Source organism: Pan paniscus, chromosome 15 (genome assembly GCF_029289425.2).
Source record: "Pan paniscus chromosome 15, NHGRI_mPanPan1-v2.0_pri, whole genome shotgun sequence".
Taxonomy (NCBI): domain Eukaryota; kingdom Metazoa; phylum Chordata; class Mammalia; order Primates; family Hominidae; genus Pan; species Pan paniscus.
Window position 1 is genome coordinate 46393436 of NC_073264.2, and position 19432 is coordinate 46412867.

The 19432-nt window shown below is 36.7% G+C and overlaps 1 protein-coding gene across 1 annotated transcript in view; it reads right to left on the bottom strand.

The window, feature by feature from the left end:
- Positions 1-19432, bottom strand: part of MIS18BP1 (MIS18 binding protein 1) — a 54228-nt gene that overhangs the window by 18043 nt on the left and 16753 nt on the right. Inside the window, exons 5-11 of the mRNA XM_003831752.7 lie at positions 16477-16550; positions 14646-14776; positions 11548-11635; positions 9968-10125; positions 6487-6638; positions 5531-5624; positions 2700-3528 (exon numbers count right to left, since the gene is read on the bottom strand). Of these exons, the coding sequence (XP_003831800.2) occupies positions 2700-3528; positions 5531-5624; positions 6487-6638; positions 9968-10125; positions 11548-11635; positions 14646-14776; positions 16477-16550 (1526 nt within the window). The remainder of the gene's footprint in view (positions 1-2699; positions 3529-5530; positions 5625-6486; positions 6639-9967; positions 10126-11547; positions 11636-14645; positions 14777-16476; positions 16551-19432) is intronic.

Below are 19432 nucleotides of genomic sequence, written 5' to 3' on the forward strand. Positions count from 1 at the left end.
CCAGCACTTTGGGAGGCCAAGGCGGGAGGATCACGAGGTCAGGAGATCGAGACCATCCTGGCTAACACGGTGAAACCCCGTCTCTACTGAAAATACAAAAAATTAGCCGGCGTGGTCGCGGGCGTCTGTAGTCCCAGCTACTCGGGAGGCTGAGGCAGGAGAATGGTGTGAACCTGGGAGGTGGAGCTTGCAGTGAGCGGAGATCGCGCCACTGCACTCCAGCCTGGGCGACAGAGCAAGACTCCGTTTCAAAAATAAATAAATAAAATAAAATAAAATAAATGAATATTTTCTACTTTCCTTTAAGTCTTCTTCTTTGACCCACAGATTAGTTATATGTATTAATAAGTTATTTAATTTTCAACCACTTGGAAATTTTCCTATCTTTATTTTATTGATTTGTAGTTTAATTCAATTATCAGAGAATATGCTTTGTATGATTTCAGCTATTTTAAATCTGTTAAGAGGTTTTATGATCTATCTTGATGAATGATCAACCTATCCTTGGAAATAACCTATTCTTTTTCTTATTATTGGGTGGAATGTTCTGTAAATGTGAATCATACGAATGACTGATGGTGTTGTTCAGTTCTATATCCCTGCTAATTTTCAGTCAGTTCTATCAAATACCAAGAGAGGAGCAGTGTGGTTTCCTATAACTGGATTTGACTATCCTTGTAGTTTAGTCCGCTGCTTTCACTTGTCAGTTTTTAACTCACGTATTTTGAGGTTTTATTGTCAGGTGCATACACACTTAGGAATTTTATGCCTTCCTGGTGACTGACCCTTCTATCATTTGTAATGTCTTTCTTTATTCCTGGTTATTTTCTTCCTACTAAAGTCTATTTTGACAGATATTAATATAGCCACTCAAGCTTTCTTTTGATTTGTGTTTAGACGGTATTTTTCTATCCTTTTAACCTACCTATATCATTATATTTAAAGTGAGTTTCTTGTATACAGCATATAGTTAGATCATGTTTTAAAATTCATTCTGACAATGTGTCTTTTAATTGGTATGTTTAGACCATTTAATTTAATTATGTTGGATTTAGGTCAATAATTTTATTATTTGTTTTCTGCTTGTTCCATGTAAAAAAATCCTCCACTTCTCTTCTTCTTTGCCTTCTTTTGGGCTATTTGATTTTCCAGTATTTTAATTTATGTTTGAAATTATTTCTTTGTATAGTTTTTTTAGAAGTTGCTCTAGGGATGACATTAAATATACTTAACTTCAGTCTACTTAGAATCAATATTTTACTGCTTCAAGTGAAATGTTAATATTTTTATTTTAGCAGGTCATCAACCTGATGGTATCCCAAGCTATACGTTCAGTCTACTATCATTGTTGTTTCAATGTCAGTTTCATTTTTCAAAGCTCTGCAGTGCTGTTAGGATCTTCCTGTGTGTAGGACACTGAGTAGCTAGCCTAGAAACTGGGTGTGGTCTACTGTTTAGTTCAGTTCTCAGTCTTTTATATGCTCTTTAGGACCATGTCCACATATGTACAACTCCTGGGTGGCATAGAAGTTCATAAACAACTTTATGGGGTTGCTTTTCCTACTTCCTCTCTTTCCGTGATTTCTGGTTCCCTGGAGTTTCCCTTGTCAGTGCTCTGGCCAGAAAGCTGGGGCTTTTATTACTCTGCTCTGCTGTATGCCTCACACAACTGAATTTTTGTCCAGTACCAAGCAACAGACAACAGAAAGAGAACAGAAGCAACAGGTACTTGCCCCACTATTTTGAGACAACCATTCCTAATTGTAGAGAAGGTTCTCATCTCTCAGAGTTTTAGATATATCTCAGCCCCAGCTGATGCTGTGATTGCATGGGGACTGAGTTAAGAGAAAAGACAAAAACAAAACAAAACAAAACAAAAACAAACAAACTAAACACTGGGGATTTCCTCTACTGTTTCTGAGTGTCAGAAGTCCCCCCTTCTGCTCCTCAACCCAGAACTGGAGAGCTCCTCTTTAAACTCTCTTTGTTACCCTTCAGTGCCCACTTCTAGGTTTCTAGTATCCTTGAGTCTCACTTGTGGGGCACCAAACAAACTTTACTATTTATAACACTTGTTAGGCCGGGCACGGTGGCTTATGCCTATTAATCCCAGCACTTTGGGAAGCCAAGGTGGGCGGATCATTAGGTCAGGAGTTCAAGACCAGCCTGACCAACATGGTGAAACCTCATCTCTACTAAAAATATAAAAATTAGCCAGGCGTGGCAGCATGCGCCTGTGGTCCCAGCTACTCAGGAGGCTGAGGCAGGAGAATCGCTTGAACCTGGGAGGCAGAGGTTGCAGTAACCGGGATTGTGGCATTGCACTCCAGACGGGGCAGCAGAGCGAAACTCCGTCTCAATCAAAACAAAACAAAACAAAAAACAAAAAAATGCATTTCTTAAAATATGAAGCTACGTGAGAGAGTACTATTTGGCTATCTTGAAATATTACATGGGAATGAAAAGGTCACTTTTACTTTCCTCATACTTAGGCTTTCCTCGTACTTTCCTCATATTAGAGATGACCACAAAAATACCACTAGGAGTTATGTGTAGTCTATCTCCATTCCCTGTACAAATTATAATTTCTCCCTTTTTTTAATGACATCTTCCATGTTAACCCCTTATTGCTGTTTTTATGTCTTTAACTGTCTTGTGGCTGCTCTGTAGATATTTCAGAATGAAATCTAACTACTTACCAATGAAGTTTCTGTAACTCCTTCTCATTCCATTCCTTATCCTGAATTAAACCAGGTAAGCATTCTAAGGGATGCCTATTTGTCTTATCAGATCCTACTGCCTCAGTAATTGGAAACTCTTTCCTAACACCAGACTTCTGAAGAGTTTCTTTGACGGAAGGTCTAGCTTTCTTTTGTTTGATATAAAATTCATTTTCACTTTCTTCAGTTTCAGGTTCCAAAATCACTGGAATATTACTTGTGTTTCTTGTGCTCTTTCTCAGGTGAACCACTGCTTCTTTGGTGTTTCCTGCTTTGGTTTTCTTAACTTCAGCTTTCCTTTTAATTTCCTTTTCTGTTTCACTTTCTTCACTTGACAAATCTGGTGAGGACTGATGCTTATAAAATGACATAGCTACCTGATTTTCTATTTTCTTCAATTTTGGTAATCGTCTGGTATTTTTCTTAAAGTCAGAGGTGAGCATTTGTTCCTTTTCAAGGTTAGATATTTTTATTTTCTGGTTGACAGTAAGTAAGTCACGTTCATCGCAATCTTCCTTGTTTTTACTTTTATGACCTTCAAATGTATTTTCTAAAGTCCCCATGGACTTGCTGATGGGACTTTTTTTTTGACACTCTGGTATTACAAAATCTGTTACTGCTTTGATGGTGCCAGCGGACAGATTATACCTCATGCATCTTTGCTCTATCACTTTTCTAGATTTAAGTGGTGTTACTAAAATATAAGCTTTCTTCTGATTGATGGCCATGTATTTTCTTTCTTCATCTGAGAAAAACTGTTCCCTTGAGGTTAGAATATCAATGGATACATCCAATTCTTCAGTTGTCTCTTTAATTTCATAAGACAAAACCAAAGACCAAAATCTCAAATTAGCTATAAACAAATATAAGCACAGAAAATATATTTTCACAAATAAAAGATACTATTTTTATCCACGAGCTACACTGTATACCCACCTGTCATATTAATCTTTCTGAAGCCCAGGTCTATTCAGACCACTGCCCCTTCAACTGTAAACATATACTATTGTTTATACAAACCTGACAGTGACTTCTCACAGTCTTTTAGTAGACATATAAATAAGCTCCTCTGCCTGGCCTTCCACATAGTTCCAATCTCTCACTGTTGTCAAAATCTCAACTATATTCTATGTTCAGAACCACACCACTTGCTATTTCTCAGATTTTCTTGGTTCTCCACTTTTAATAATGTTGTCCACTCTGCTTTGAAAATGTTCTTCATTCATCTATAAACAAAATCACTACCTGCTTCGATTTTATTCTCTAACCCACCTAGTGTGCAAACTTGTACACATTCCCTATACTGAATAAAAGCTCTCCTTCAAGTTTCCAGAATACTTTAAATAATGCCATGTTTGACAGTGAGACATGTATTATAATTGCACACTTGTCTTTCAATCAGACTGGAAAAAATAATTAATGGTTAGAACTTTATCTGTATGGTTTGATTTTTTTTTTGCTGGAGTTAGTACAGAGCCTTTCACATATACAGTAGGCAATAAGTAAATACTTGTTAAATCAAAGCCCTGGAGGTAAAATATTCAGAAGATATAAGAAAACCAGTAGAGTCACTGAAACCTTACTAAGTATTATATGAGCTGTGCTAGTTAGGAGGACATGGAACTCCATCTGCATGGTTCCACTTTCATTGCCAATGGTGGTCATAGAAACACACTCAAAATGAATCCCCCCAAACACCATGAAGTACAAAACAAGCAAAAGAGAACAACCTGAGAATCTTATATTATACCTTGTCACTAAAGAAAGCAAATTAAAATGAGAACAATTCACCAATTCAAAACCTAAGTAATGAGAAGTCAAACTAACTGAAACTATCCAACTGTAATTAGAAATACATATAAACTGCAAATCATCCCACTGTCATAGAAATATATTACAACAAACTCCACATATTATGTGCCATTGTTTACAAGATGACTGACAGAATGAGACTGATAGATAATATTGAATGCTGGGGAGAAAAGAAGCCTCTAAGTTACAATCCGTGGAAAAAGGTACTAATCAAAATAATTTAGAAAGTGTCTGCAAGATTTTCCACTGGCATCATATATCTTCAAATTATGAGAAAAGTATTTTCTTCTAACTCCTCATATAAATCCAATTCAGATGTTTAACTGGGAATTTGAAAATTTTCAACATTATAATTTTGAACAATATTTCCATTCAGAGTATTTGTTAATTTTAATAAATTATTTAATAAAGATCCAGCTATCTTGGATACTTAAACCGAATATGAACTCGGAAGTATAAGTAGCACTGCTTTCCTATCTTCTTCAAACAAATAAATGTTCTTCACTTTCACTTCTTTTCACTTATAAGAGGAAATAAAACACAAAAAAATGCTATAAAGCTAATGGATTTAGCTCAACATGAAATTGTAAACTTGCTAACATGTAGACAAAAGCCTCTAAATTACGGCATGCAGAATTCCAATTAAATCACTCTGAAAATCCACACTTAAAACTAAATTATTGTACTAAATTCATAAAAGGATTCACTCTTTACACATTCCTGTAAGCATATTTTAAATGATATATAGTTTTGTGATCTAAACAAATATTTTAGTACCCAGATTAAAGAAGGCAAACCTGTAAGTATAGGTGGTTTTTAAAAGGGCTATTTTATTATGAAAATCATCTTATGTAAAAATAACAAAACCAAACATTTAAAAACATTAAATAATTTGCCATTTTACATGAGGAAATTTACAAGATCACTTTTATCATATTAAAAACATTTCACATAGTAGCTTTCTGCTTATGATTAAAAAACCATTAAAGATATATTACCTTGCTTCTGACTTTTTATTATCCTTTCATTTGTTCTTTCACCAATTTTTAGTTTCTTTGAAGACATTTTATATTCTTTTTTTCCAATTAATTCCTTCAAAACAAAAAGATACCTAGGTTTTATTTTAAAACTACTACCAAAACATGATCTGAAGCATTTTCATAGCATGCATCAAGCATACAAATTTCTAGGTACTTACAGTTCCGCAAATTTCATTAGTGGACACATTCCGAAACTCACTTGCCAGACCTTGAGCACTACGAGCAACATCTGGGAATCCATTATCCTACATATTTTCTACATTAATTTAACACTTTGTGGTTTTTCAAGTGCTTTTAAAAATATGCTTTATTTAAGCTTTACTCTAAAAGCTAAAACTTTTATTGTTGCCTGCATTTTTTCATTGAGAGACAGGGAAAATAAATATCAAGACATTCAGTCCCCAAGTAAATGAAAAGCTAATACTTGAAAAACAGAACTCTTGGCTGGGCGCAGTGGCTCACGACTGTAATCCCAGCACTTTGGGAGGCAGAGGTGGGTGAATCACAAGGTCAGGAGTTCGAGACCAGCCTGGCCAATATGGTGAAACCCCGTTACTACTAAAAATACAAAAATTAGCCAGGCGTGGTGGTGCATGCCTGTAGTCCCAGCTACTCGGGAAGCTGAGGCAGGAGAATCACTCGAACCCAGGAGGTGGAGGTTGAGGCAGGAGAATCACTCGAACCCAGGAGGTGGAGGTTGAGGCAGGAGAATCACTTGAACCCAGGAGGCAGAGGGTGCAATAAGCCGAGATCACGCCACTGCACTCCAGCCTGGGCAACAGAGGGAGACTCCATCTCAAAAGAAAAAAAAAAAAAACAGAACTCACGTCCCTGATATGGTCCCAAACCTTTTCAGTAGTAAATCACCCTTCTAAATATCAACTTGAACTATACAGTGTACAATAAAGCCTTACCTGATTAGATAAGTCATCTCCTCCTCCATTTTGAATAGTATTATTTATTTGGTCATCTGGGAACCTTAATGTTGGTTTATTTTGGCAATTACTGTGGCACATGTTTAATTCTGTAGCTCCTGGTGACTCACTGTGCTTATTACTCTTCAGTTCTATGAATACAAAGATGGAGATTTCAATAAATGGTTATATAAAAGAGAAGCTGCTTTTCTACATGAAGAATTAACTTTGACGCTAGGTGTAGTGGCTCACGCCTGTAATCCCAGCACTCTGGGAGGCCGAGGGAGGAGGATTGCTTGAGCCCAGGAGTTCAAGACTAGCCTAGGCAAAATAGTGATACACTGATTCTACAAAGAATAAAAGGTTGGTGCAAGCCTATGGTCCCAGATACTTGGGAGCCTGAGGTGGGAGGATCACTTGAGCCAGGGAGGTCGAGGCTGCAGTGAGCCGTGATTGTGCCACTGTACTCCAGCCTGGGTGACAGAGCAACACCATGTCTCAGAAATAATAATGATAATCTGTCTAATCCCTCTGTCATAAATATTTGTTATAATTTGACTAGGATATAAAGCAATTTTATTTGGAAAGAATCACTCTGTATAGGGCTATATTTTGTTTGAATCACTTTTTTTCCTTCAAAAAAAAATTTAAAAAGCCTAGACAGCCATATTATTCACGACCATCTGTTTTGGATCTCCTTTGTCACATCTAAAGACAGAATAGTAAGGTTAATCCATTTTGTAAATAAAAATTCCTGTTCATCCTAACTGCACATCAACTAAATAGAAAGCTAATAACTGTTCTTCTTCTATTTCTTCATGTATGTAGAATTATGTTTCAACTAGTTTATGTACTCCAATGTATAAATTTCTGTAATTAAAATTTTGAGCAAAACTAAATTATACAGTATATAATATATGCTCAACAAACAGTTACTAAGCTGGAATTCTAGGTAAGTTAAAACAGATTCATAAAAAGTATAAAAACATTTTGTTATTTTTCTAGAAGCTATTCTTTAAAGATGTACTGACTAGTCCTTGCTCTTGAAAATATTACCATATAATGAAGGAGGCTTCTATTATGATAGGTCATTTATCATATACTCTGGTAAGTGTAATAACAGAGATAAAGTGCTTTAAGAGCAATACTATGATACACAAGTACTTTTTAGGCAAATCATTAAAACACATACATAAAATTACATTATCTTAAATTAACACGGGTTGGTACCTTTACATAACCTTAGCTATATAATGTTAGATGTGGTTTTGTTTTTTTCATGCAAAGTGCAATGATAATAATAAAATTAATAACAGCCCCAACCACCACTCAAAATAACTTACGTGATATGAAGATAGTGTCTAACAGTTTAAGAAAAGATCTAATGAATCACACTAGAAAAATGATGCAATCATAACAGAATATATTAATATTTGCCCCTAAACCAAGATCCCTGGGGGTGGGGGTGGGGGGAATCATGCCTTATTCATCTCTAAGTTCCTAAAACTTAATAGACCAGGGTTCATGGAAAGCCCTTTAAAAATGTTGACACCAGGTGCCATGTTTCATGTCTATAATCCCAGCACTTTGGGAGGCCAAGGTGGGAGGACTGCTTGAGGCCAGGAGTAGGAGACCAGCCTGGCAACACAGTAGGATCCCATCTCTACAAGAAATAAAAAACAAGCCAAGTGCAGTACTGTATGCCTGTAGTCCCAGCTACTTTGGAGGCTGAGGTGGGAGGATCGCTTGAACCAAGGAGGTTGAGGCTGCAGTGAGCCATGATTGCACCACTATATTCCAGCCTGGGAGACAGAGCAAGACCCTGTCTCAAAAAAAAAAAAAACAAAAAAAAACAAAAAACTGCTGAGTGATTTTCCTACGGACACAGCTGGTATGTAAAATAGTTTACCAAACTTTAGTCTTTTAAATTTGTATTCATTTCTCTTGTCAATAGCTTTCTTAAACACTTTACTGATAATATTTGCAATTAAGATCAAATCCCTAATAAGTGCTGGCTCTAAGTGAAATGGGGTACAGGAAGAGGTAAGAACCAAGACTAAAGACTAACAAATGATTAAAAGTGAGATATACTGTCAAGGATTTTCTTGTTTTAGGAGTAAAAAAGTAGAGAGCAGGTGCCGAAGCCCCAAGGTTCCAGCATACTCAAGATGCTCCAGCAATAAAAATAGGCAATATGCCTAATTTAGGGAAAATAGGATGACTTTTGATAAAAAGAGGAAGGGTTGAGAAGGAACTAGGGCAATGGTAAGTGACTTTTTGCTAGCTCTGGGGAAGCAGTCATCTACATATTTAACGTATTCCTTTCTCTGCATTAGAAAGGATAAGAAAGTTTCAAGGGTGGAAGTTCAAATGCAGGTTGGGGAGTGGTTAGAATAGGATACAGGTACATTTATATCCAGTATGGTGCTATGTTTTTGGCAGAAGGATTCCTGAACTCTTTCAAGTTTTGGAAGTTCTGTAAAGCTCTTAGTTCCAAGTTTAAGGCAAAATCAGCAGAAATGTTTACAACATATTTTAGTAACTTTTACTCATCTATATTGTTTAGAAAGAGCTGTAAGTTAATGTTCATACATTTTTATACAAGTGAAGCAGATTATAGTGTTGGCAAAGAGCTGATACAGAACAGTTCTGCTCTGGCAAGTTGGTCTCCTTATTAAAAAAGAGAGAGAAAAAAAAAGAACAGTTCTGCAATCTACCGTTACAGCAATGGTCATTCAAGAAAAGCATTTTCTTGAATTCCATTTCTTCCATGAAAGGAAACAGATTTTGCCTATCCGTAGGAATGAAATTTAGTACAAAAATAATATATGTCTTTACAACAGGTTTGCGGTAGGTTGGCAGCTTAAATACTTTGGGTCAAGGAAATTAAAAGAACAATCATCTTTCATTAATTTGTTTACCAGTGTTCTTTGGTATTCTGATTAATAAAAAGGTAATTATTATTATTATTATTTTTTGAGACAGTGCCTCACTCTGATGCCCAAACTGGAGTGTTGTAGCACAAACATGGTTCATTACAGCCTCAACCATCTGAGCTCAAGCGATCCTCCCACTTTAGCCTCTCAAGAAGATGGGAACACAGGCATGCACTACCATGTGTGGCTAATTTTTTTGACTTTTAGTAGAGACAGGGTCTCGTCATGTTATCCAGGCTGGTCTCAAACTCCTGAGCTCAAGCGATCCTTGCGCTTCAGCCTCCCAAAGTGCTGGGATTACAGGCATAAGTCACTGGGCCCAGGCAAAGGTGGTATTTGATGAAGCAAGCTGAATCCTGACCATGATTAATCTGTATTATAGTTACTTCTCATATAGTAGTGAAGAAGCAGGAATGTGGGGGCAGTATAAGTCAAAGAATACTATACTATACACATTACTACTATACACATTATAAACCATAAACAATGTAGACCATGTAAGAACTTAACCACTGTACCAACAGAGAAGTAAAGACAAAACATACCCAAGTTATCACAATCAAAATCGTAAGTGGTGGTGGCTCTTTGAGCGGTATCTGTTTGGTTTTCTCGTGCATCATTTTTCATTGATTTCCTTATGTCACGGACAGATCTTCCAGTTTTCTGTTTTTGTTTGGTCTTTTCCCTGTTCTTTTCACCAGCCCTTTAAAAACAATTATTTTATTTTTCCTTAATACTGATTCTCAAAAAAACAAAACAAAAAAAATCTTCATAAATAAATAAAAACCCCTCACATAAAGCTCTTTCCACCCAGGCAGGGTATCTTTAATCTTACATTATTAATCCTTCATGGCTTTCACTCCCTTCCTTCACAAAGAACTGAGGTGTAACATCTTAAGTCAGAGGACTCAAATATGATCTCCAAACTGCTTCCTACTATATGCTCTTATAATTCCTACTTAAACTGATATTATAGGAAAACTACAGGACAACTGCCAGTTGCCTGTTTTTGTAAATGAAGTTTATTAAAACACTGCCATGCTAATTCATGTATATATTATCTATGGCTGCTCTTCTGCTACAAAGGCAGAGTTGAATAGCTGCAATAGGGGCAATATGCCTGCAAGAATATTATCTTTACAGAATATGCCCTTTACAGAAAAAAACTGCCAGCCCCCGTTACCAGTTATTATATTTGTGCTGTGATTAAGTTTAAAGTCCGTATCCCCTATGAGCTCCACAAGGGCAAGAATAAATCAAATTCTTCTGTCTTTCACCAGCATCAACTATAGTGTCTGTAAAGTAGCAGACACTCCATAACTACTGAGAAAATGCATGAAAAAAAAGGAGGAAGAACTGCACATTAGTATTTAATAACTGCATGCCTTCTGAAGGGTAAATGATTAGAATTACTCTTTGACATATGTCAAAAGTTTTATTTTCCTTTGAGATTTACTAAATACAACAGAAGTTCTAGTAAAATGTTATTGCTTCTGAAATGCTTCACAGACCAAAGCAAACTTCAAAACTGGCATTTCAGGCAGGTGCGGTGTCTCACGCCTATAATCCCAGCACTTTGGGAGGCCGAGGCGGGTGGATCACGAGGTCAGGAGATCGAGACCATCCTGGCTAACATGGTGAAACCCTGTCTCTACTAAAAATACAAAAAAATTAGCCAGGTGTGGTGGCGGGCGCCTGTAGTCCCAGCTACTCGGGAGGCTGAGGCAGGAGAATGGCGTGAACCCGAGAGGCGGAGCTTGCAATGAGCTGAGATCGCGCCACTGCACTCCAGCCTGGGCGACAGAGCCAGATTCCATCTCAAAAAACAAACAAACAAACAAAAAACTGGCATTTCAGACAAATACCTAAAACAGGTGCACTTAATTAAATGTAAATTGTACCTCAGGCCAGGCACAGTGGCTCATGCCTGTAATCCCAACACTTTGGGAGGCTGAGACAGGCGGATCACTTGTAGCCAGGAGTTCGAGACCAGTCTGGCCAACATGATGAAACCCCATCTCTATTAAAAATACAAAAATTAGCTGGACATGGTGGCACACACATAATTAAATGTAAATTATATCTCAATAAAGTTGACTTCTAAAAACATAAAACAACATTTTACCTTAATTGTTCCAGAAAATTATCAATGTGCTCTTTCCAATTTTCTGGAAATCCAAACATAAATTTCCTTATGAGATAATTTGGATATCCTATTTAAGGATAAACAACAACAACAAAAAGTATTTAAAAGCCTAGAATTTTAAACAGATATCATTAATTCATTATATCATTCAAGAAATATGCACCTATTGCTTAATATGTGCCAGGTACTATTATAGATATTCAGAATTCAGCAGTAAACAAAGCAGACAAAAACTCCTATCCTCATGGAACTTGGCTTCTAATGTGGAAAAAAGTAGCTAACCAATAAGTACAATATCTTGTTTGTTAGATGGTTATGCAGGGACGGTGGACAGGTGTATCGATATGTCCATGGGGGAGTAGAGGGGTGAACAGCAATTTAAAAAAGGATAATCAGGGAAGTCTTCAATGAAATAGCATCATTTGAACAAAGTGATTGAGCTATGTGGCAATATTGGGTTAGAATACTGGAAACAAAACATAAAGGGAAAGGCAAGAGTATACCTGGCCTGTTTGAAACAATTAGGAGTCCAGTATACTTGAAGTGGCATGAGGAGGGGGTTAGAACTTGGGAGGCCACTCAGATGGGTAACAGACGCAGTAGGAAGCATGAGAGATTATAATATAAGGCCTTAGAGTCATTTTATAGAACTGGCCATTTACTTTGGACAAGATGAGAAGCTATGGAAAGATTCCAAGCAAAGGAGCTACAGGATCTAATTTACTTTAACGGGACTGCTAAAGCAAACTGCTATTTTGAGAAGAACCTGTGGAAGAGCAAGGGAAGAAAGAATGAGACCAGTTAGGAGGCCACTGTAATGATACAAACAAATTATGAGGAAAGTCTGGACTACAGTGATGCTGCAGAGGTCTGAGTTTGGGATATATTTTGGAGATATATTAATAGGATGTACTGATACACACACACTGATGTGGGTATGAGAGAAACTGAGAATTTAAGGATGCCTCCAAGAATTCTGGCTACTGGACACATGGAAAGATGGGGAAGAATATAGGTTAAGCAAATTTAAGGGAGAAGATCAGGTTTTAGATTTATTAAGTTTGAAATGCCTACAGACATCCTAGTGGAGATGTCAAATAAGCAGGTGGAAAATGAACTGGGTACTAAGGGGAGAGGTCTTGGTTTGAGATATGAAATTGGCATTCATCATCATATAAATTATATTTAATGACTAAAAGGAATCAGCATACCACGCAGTGTATTAAAAGAAAGAGCCCCAAGCTACCCCATTATTAGAAAAAATGGAGAAATACACAAAGAAACTAAGAAGGAAGAGGCAGTCAGGCAGCATAAAAATTGGAATATGGTATTAGAGAAGCTAAGTAAAGTATTTCAAAAAGGTAAGGATGATTAACTCTGTTCAAAGTGTATACTGAATGTAGCAATGTGGAGGCCACTGGTGACTTTGATACAGGTTGTTTTGGTGAAGAACTGGAGGTTAAAGACAATTCAAGAAAAAAAAAAAGAAAATTCAAGAGAAATTAGATTTACAGAAGTAAATATAAACAAACTATATGAATTGTTTTGCTATAAATGAGAGCAATACTGGCTAAAAGGAGAAATGTGTTTAAAAGAGAAACAAAAAAAAAAGGAGAAGGGAGTGTTACTGGAATAACGTCCTTAAGTAAAAGAGAAAATGAGAGCTAGTGTACAAATGGAGAGGCTGACATAGACAGTAACGTGCTAGTTCATCCATAATAAAAGCAGGTGCTAATCCAAGCAGGTGAGTAGATGTGGTAAAGAAATATCCTGATTGTTCCTCTTGCTCAGGTGCTCTGCCCTCTCCCCTACTTTGCCCATCTGAGAGAGGGTAAAAAGGAGGAGGTATTGGAGATTTGTCAAAATATGAAGGAGTCATCAGGAAGGTTGGGAGAGTGAATGAATTAGGGAAATATGGTAGGATACCAAGCAGCACCAAGAAACCACTAAGGGACTGTAACTTGTTGCTAGTAAACATAAATTTAGACTACTTGGATGTGTTTTTCTCCAGTTATATTCAGCTGTGTGCAAGGCATAGGTGGAAAATTAGGTTACACCAGGACTGGAGTGGTGCCAGGTAGGTTCAACAAAGAGAGGAATCAGGGAGTTAAATTATATTCTTATAACATAATTCCTTGTAAATAAGGAGTATTTCATTTGATATTTTAAAACTGACACAAATTAGGCTGGGCACAGTGGCTCATGCCAGTAATCCCAACACTTTGGGAGACTGAGGTGGGCAGATCACATGAGGTCACAAGTTCAAGACCAGCCTGGCCAACATGGTGACACCCTGTCTCAAAAATCAGCTGTGCACTGTGGCACACTCCTGTAGTCCCAGCTACTCGGGAGGCTGAGGCATGAATAATCGCTTGAACTTAGGAGGTGGAGGTTGCAGTGAGCTGAGATCACGCCACTACACTCCAGCCTGGGCAACAGAGCAAGACTCCATCTCCAAAAAAAAAAAAAAAAAAAAAAACCCCAAGCCTCTTAACACTTCTGTATCCATTCCCTGGGGGCATATGTGGATCCTGTGCATGAAAAGGACTGGCCACAGGAAACCACGGATGTTGTTCCAGGCTTATTTATCCACAGCTACCTGCAGTTGCTATTGCATCATTTTTTTGTGCCATGTTGGAAGTGGTCATGCACAGGACTAGCCTGGTGAAACCCCGTCTCTACTAAAAATACAAAAATTAGTTAGGCGTGGTGGCAGGCACCTTAGTCCCGGCTACTCAGGAGGCTGAGGCAGGACAATCACTTGAACCCCGGAGATGGAGGTTGCAGTGAGCCGAGATCGTGCCACTGCACTCCAGCCTGGGTGACAGAGCAAGACTCCATTTCCAAAAAAAAAAAAAACAAAAACACATAACTTATTAGAAATTGTCAATAAGAGTGACAAAAATCAGAAAAAAAATTACCAGTTTTATACAAGTTTTATATAATATCAGTTGTTTTGATTTATTCATAATTTAAAAATACCTAATTAAAAAGTTAAAAAAATGTGTATTACTGTGAGAAACATGGTTAACTGCTTTACTTCTTAAAATAACTTATCAATAATGACAGTCATTTACCTGCTTCTTTCATGGAAATTTGGTCTATCATGCCTTTTAATATATAAACATTGCCTGATATAGTCCTAAGTTTGTTGTGCTCAATCCGCTCTATAATTACATTACTGTGCCAATATATGTTAGTGACGTCTCTAGGAAAAAAAAATAGTTTTGGTAAGGTCAAAATATTCATATAGAAATTTCTAACAGAAAATAATTTTATACTTTAGCTACAGCAACACTAAGAATGTTATTAGTCTAATTACAAAATATTTGAAGGCCAAACATTACAGCAGAACTCAACTGCTTGGCTATTGTAATCCTCAGATTATGTACCAAAAAAACTATACTGTGGCCAAACCATGTCCCTCCTACAAAATATTATTAGTAAGGGAGCAGAGGCCTTGTCTCAGTATCTGATGCTGGCAATAAATACTTGCAGCTTCAGCTTAACTGATGCTAAGCTTCCAAAGAATGATCTCCCTGTTCTTCTCCTTCAGGGTCTATACTGTGTTAGCTTTTATGCAGAAAGTAGATTGGATCCAGCTAATCTGGTGTTTTTTCACCCTGGCTATACAGCCAAATGTTTTTACCTTTCATTTTGGAAGGTACCAAAAGAGGTTTAAGTGGGGAAAAAAGAAATTACTGTATCAAATCACTGACCCATAAATCTATTCTTCATATTTCTTTAAAGAATATGAAATAGAAAAAAATATGAAGATGTATTAGATAAATGATGAACACTGTCCCATTCATCAGATAACTAATAATAATAAACATACTGATGATAAGCATGACGAATAAGGAAATCAAGTTACTTTTCTTTGGTCAACTGGGATTAAACTCACACATTATACCTTAATACAGTATTACTTCTCTTCAATTCTCTTTTGCTTTATTTACTTATTTAAGAAACTTTTAAATAACACTCAAAAAGCACTGTTCTCTAGCCTTTCATTTAATCCTCAGCACAACTAACTAGGTAAGTAATACCATTATCCATATTGCACAAATGAAGAAACTGAGACTGACAGGGGATAAATAACTTGTCCAGGTAATACAGATAGTAGGCAGCAGCAATGGAATTCCAACAAAGGCAATCTACACTGCATCTTTAATAGTAAGGAAATGGGCACAAAGCAGACAGATAAAGAATGGACAATACGGATTTTACACATTCACTTATAAACTTAAATATGAGTACCTTAAACAGTTATAACTTTTTTTTTTTTTTTTGAGACAGAGTTTCGCTCTGTCACCCAGGCTGGAGAACAGTTATAACCTTTTATTACAAATATTTGTAGCACTAAGAAACTGGTCTTGAAGAATAGGAAATGGTGCTAATAGAGTAGCAGAATTAGGTAAAGCGCACTTACCTGGTGATGCTCTCACTTTAGGGAGAACCAGAAAGTGCCAATGATTACTTAATATGTAGCCGTATGGCAAAGTTTTAAGTAATTTTGATTCCTTTTCTGGATCAGTAATTTATATCTGGTTGTCCCAATTTAGATGTGAGAATCTGGACTGAAATGCATGTAGTAAATATTAACTGATCATATATAATTAAGCAGATAATACCAGTCCACTTATTAGCACCTCAGAAAAAAATAAACCACTATACAAATTTGAACTGTCATTATTTTAAGAAAAACTTGAGTAAACATGCAAAAACAAGAAAGCTGGTAGCAATCAACATGGCTAGGACCTGCACAGTAATTTTACTTTTTTGCCTTCAGTTCATAACCTTGTTAGGTCTTTGCTTTGTGGAGGATGCTATTTCTCATGCATTAACTCTTAAGTGCTTACACATAACTAAAGTTTTATTAAAAGAATAATGAAATAGTATACTTACATCAATTTTCCTTCTACACATATAGCAGTATTATTATTGATGCTTTTAATCATCCATTCCTGTAGCTGAACTACCTAATCAAGTATAAAACAAAGAACATATTTCCTGTATTACTTGCAGCACAAGCATTACAAAATTAACTTACATTAAAAGAAAACTTGTCTAAGTAATCCAAATATTCCTTAGTGCCATCGATGTAAGATTCACATTCTATTCTAAATAGCAATAGGTAAAATTCTTGTATACAATGAAACAGAAAAGAAAAGACTGAATTCAGGTTGTATTGCATTTGTTCTATAATCAAGAAGCAATTATACTTCAAATACTCTATCACCAAATCTCAACTGGTGGGGAAAAAAATCATGTAAAATCCCAAGGTACAGATTAAAACACCAAGTCCTGCAAAAAGCCCAGTAACTTGGAGTGAAAAGGAGTTAGCTAGGTTTTGTCCTTAAAAAATTAAGAGTTTGTTTTTTTTTTTGTAAAGTTTAGACCTGTATTCCAATTTTCTACAAACTAAAAAGGTAACTGCTGGTAATCTAGATTTAACAGTATTTTATTCCAAAGTAAACATCTGAATAGCTCAGAGAACTCTTTATTATCTTACTACAAGTAAAATATCATTCTAATGGAAAACATTTTATGACAATCTATGCAAAGAAATTCTTGAATATAAATTTCATAAAATTTAAGATTGAACTACTTCTGATGAGAAAAAAAGTCAAAATTTAAGGAATAATTTGAGTGGCAATTTACTTTATATGTAAAGTTACACATTTACAAATAAAAACAAATTCTCCAGTGGTAGTTTTATACTGAGTCAGGAAACGACATTAAAATGGGACAGTCTTTGTTATGGCACATGTTGACTATGTTCATTTAAAAAATTATAGGTGATGGCTGAGGACAGTTGCTTAAACCTGTAATCCCAGAACTTTGGGAGGCCAAGTCGGGAGAACTGTTTGAGCCTAGGAGTTCAAGACCAGCCTGGGCAACATAGTAAGATTCCAAAAAAAAGTTAAAAAATTAGCTGGGTGTGGTGGTACACACCTGTAGTCCCAGCTACTGGAGAGGCAGAGGTGGGAGGATCACTTGAGCTTGGGAGGTCGAGGCTTCAGTGAGCCTCAACAGGTGATGGAACAAGACTCTGTCTCAAAAAGTAAATATATACAAATAAAAAATTATAAGTAGGATAGTTTATAAGCCATGGGTCTCAGTAGTAATGGCGAGGGGATCCACCATCTTGTCTTACCTTCACCCAAGACACAAATATGGCTTGTTTTTAAGCCCCTTTTAAATGTTTCTTTCTGAAAAAAGTAAAAAATTATAGGTAGGACTTGGGGAAGTAACAGTAAATAATACTCTCTTTTTGCCTTCTCCCACATTTGGAACTACCTGAGATATATCAACGCACCAGTCAGATGGAGATAATAATCCTGTACCATACTATTATACTGCTTATATAAGATATCAAAATGTTCATTCATTATTCATTCAACAAATATTTGTTGAGTTCTACACACTGTTTTAGATAGTGGAGATTGAGTGAGAAAATAAACAGCTGCCCCTCTTAGGGCCAACATTCTTGTGTGTGTGTTAGGGTGGGGGGTGGAGGCAAGCAGGATAATGGCATCTAAACCAATATGAAAATATCAGGTGGTGGTAATTACTATGAAAAATAAATAAAAGGCATTAGATAAATGAGGTGCTTTTTAAGACAAAACAGTCAGGGAACGTCTTGGAAGACAGAACTGAATAAAGTGAGGAATGAGTCACATGGATATCAGCAAAAAGATTCTTCTAAGCACAGAGAGTCAGCGCAAAGACCCAGGTAGGCAGCATGGAAGGCATAATTTGAAAGGAGTAAGTGAGAGGGAATAAGTGGTGAGGTTGGAGATCTCCAGGATTAACTAAGTACACCTCGGTAAACCATGGTAAAGGCTTAGTGTTTTCTATTGAGATGACAAGTTACTGGGGATTCTGAACAGAATGACAAAATTTGATATTTTAAGGGACTGTTGGGTAGAGATGAGACTATATGAAGATTTTAGCTTCTGTGTGGAAAACAGACTGAAAAAGGAGAAAAGCAATACTGGAAGCAGGGAGACCACTAGGCTATGACAGTCATCCCTGGACTAGGAGGTAGTGGTTGAACAGTGAGAAGAGGCCGCATTCAGGAGAGTAGAGCCAATGGGATTTCTTCATGGTTTGGATGTGGAGCATGAGAGAGAAACAAGAGTCCAAGATGAATCTAAAATTCTGCCTAAATACTGGGGCCAATGGTATTACAATGTACTAATACAGGACAATGGAGAAGGTATGGTAAAGAAATCAAGAATAAGAATCTCACATTTTCTCACATTTTCAATTTGAGATGCCTATCTGATATCAATAGAAAAGTCATATAGACAACTGCACATGAGTGTGGAGTTGAGAAGAATTTTCTGTGCTGGAAACATATTGGAGAGCTATCAGCATAGAGATGGAATTTAAAACTATGACACTGGAAATACAGCCTAGAGAGTGCGTGTAGGTAGAAAAACAATTTCTAGGGCTGATCTGCAGTAATTCCAACATTTTTAGGACTGATTCTGGGGAAAGAAAGAGGAAATAGCAAAGAGGACTGAGAAGGGATGGGCAGCAATGTAGCAGAAAATCAGGAAAGATCCTGGAATACAAAATATAAAGCGTAACACTTCTTTAGAAAGACATTTTGGGGCCAGGCGTGGTGGCTCACACCTGTAATCATTTCCTTTTACCTTAGGTGGTAAGGACATTGCCCTTTCAATTGCCCCCTCAATTTTCTCCCTACCTACACGCACTCTCTAGGCTGTATTTCCAGGGTCATAGTTTTAAATTCCATCTCTATGCTGATAGCTCTCCAATGTTTCCAGCACAGAATATTCTTCTCAACTCCAACCATGAATACACAGACCTCTTTCAAATGTCTTGCTAT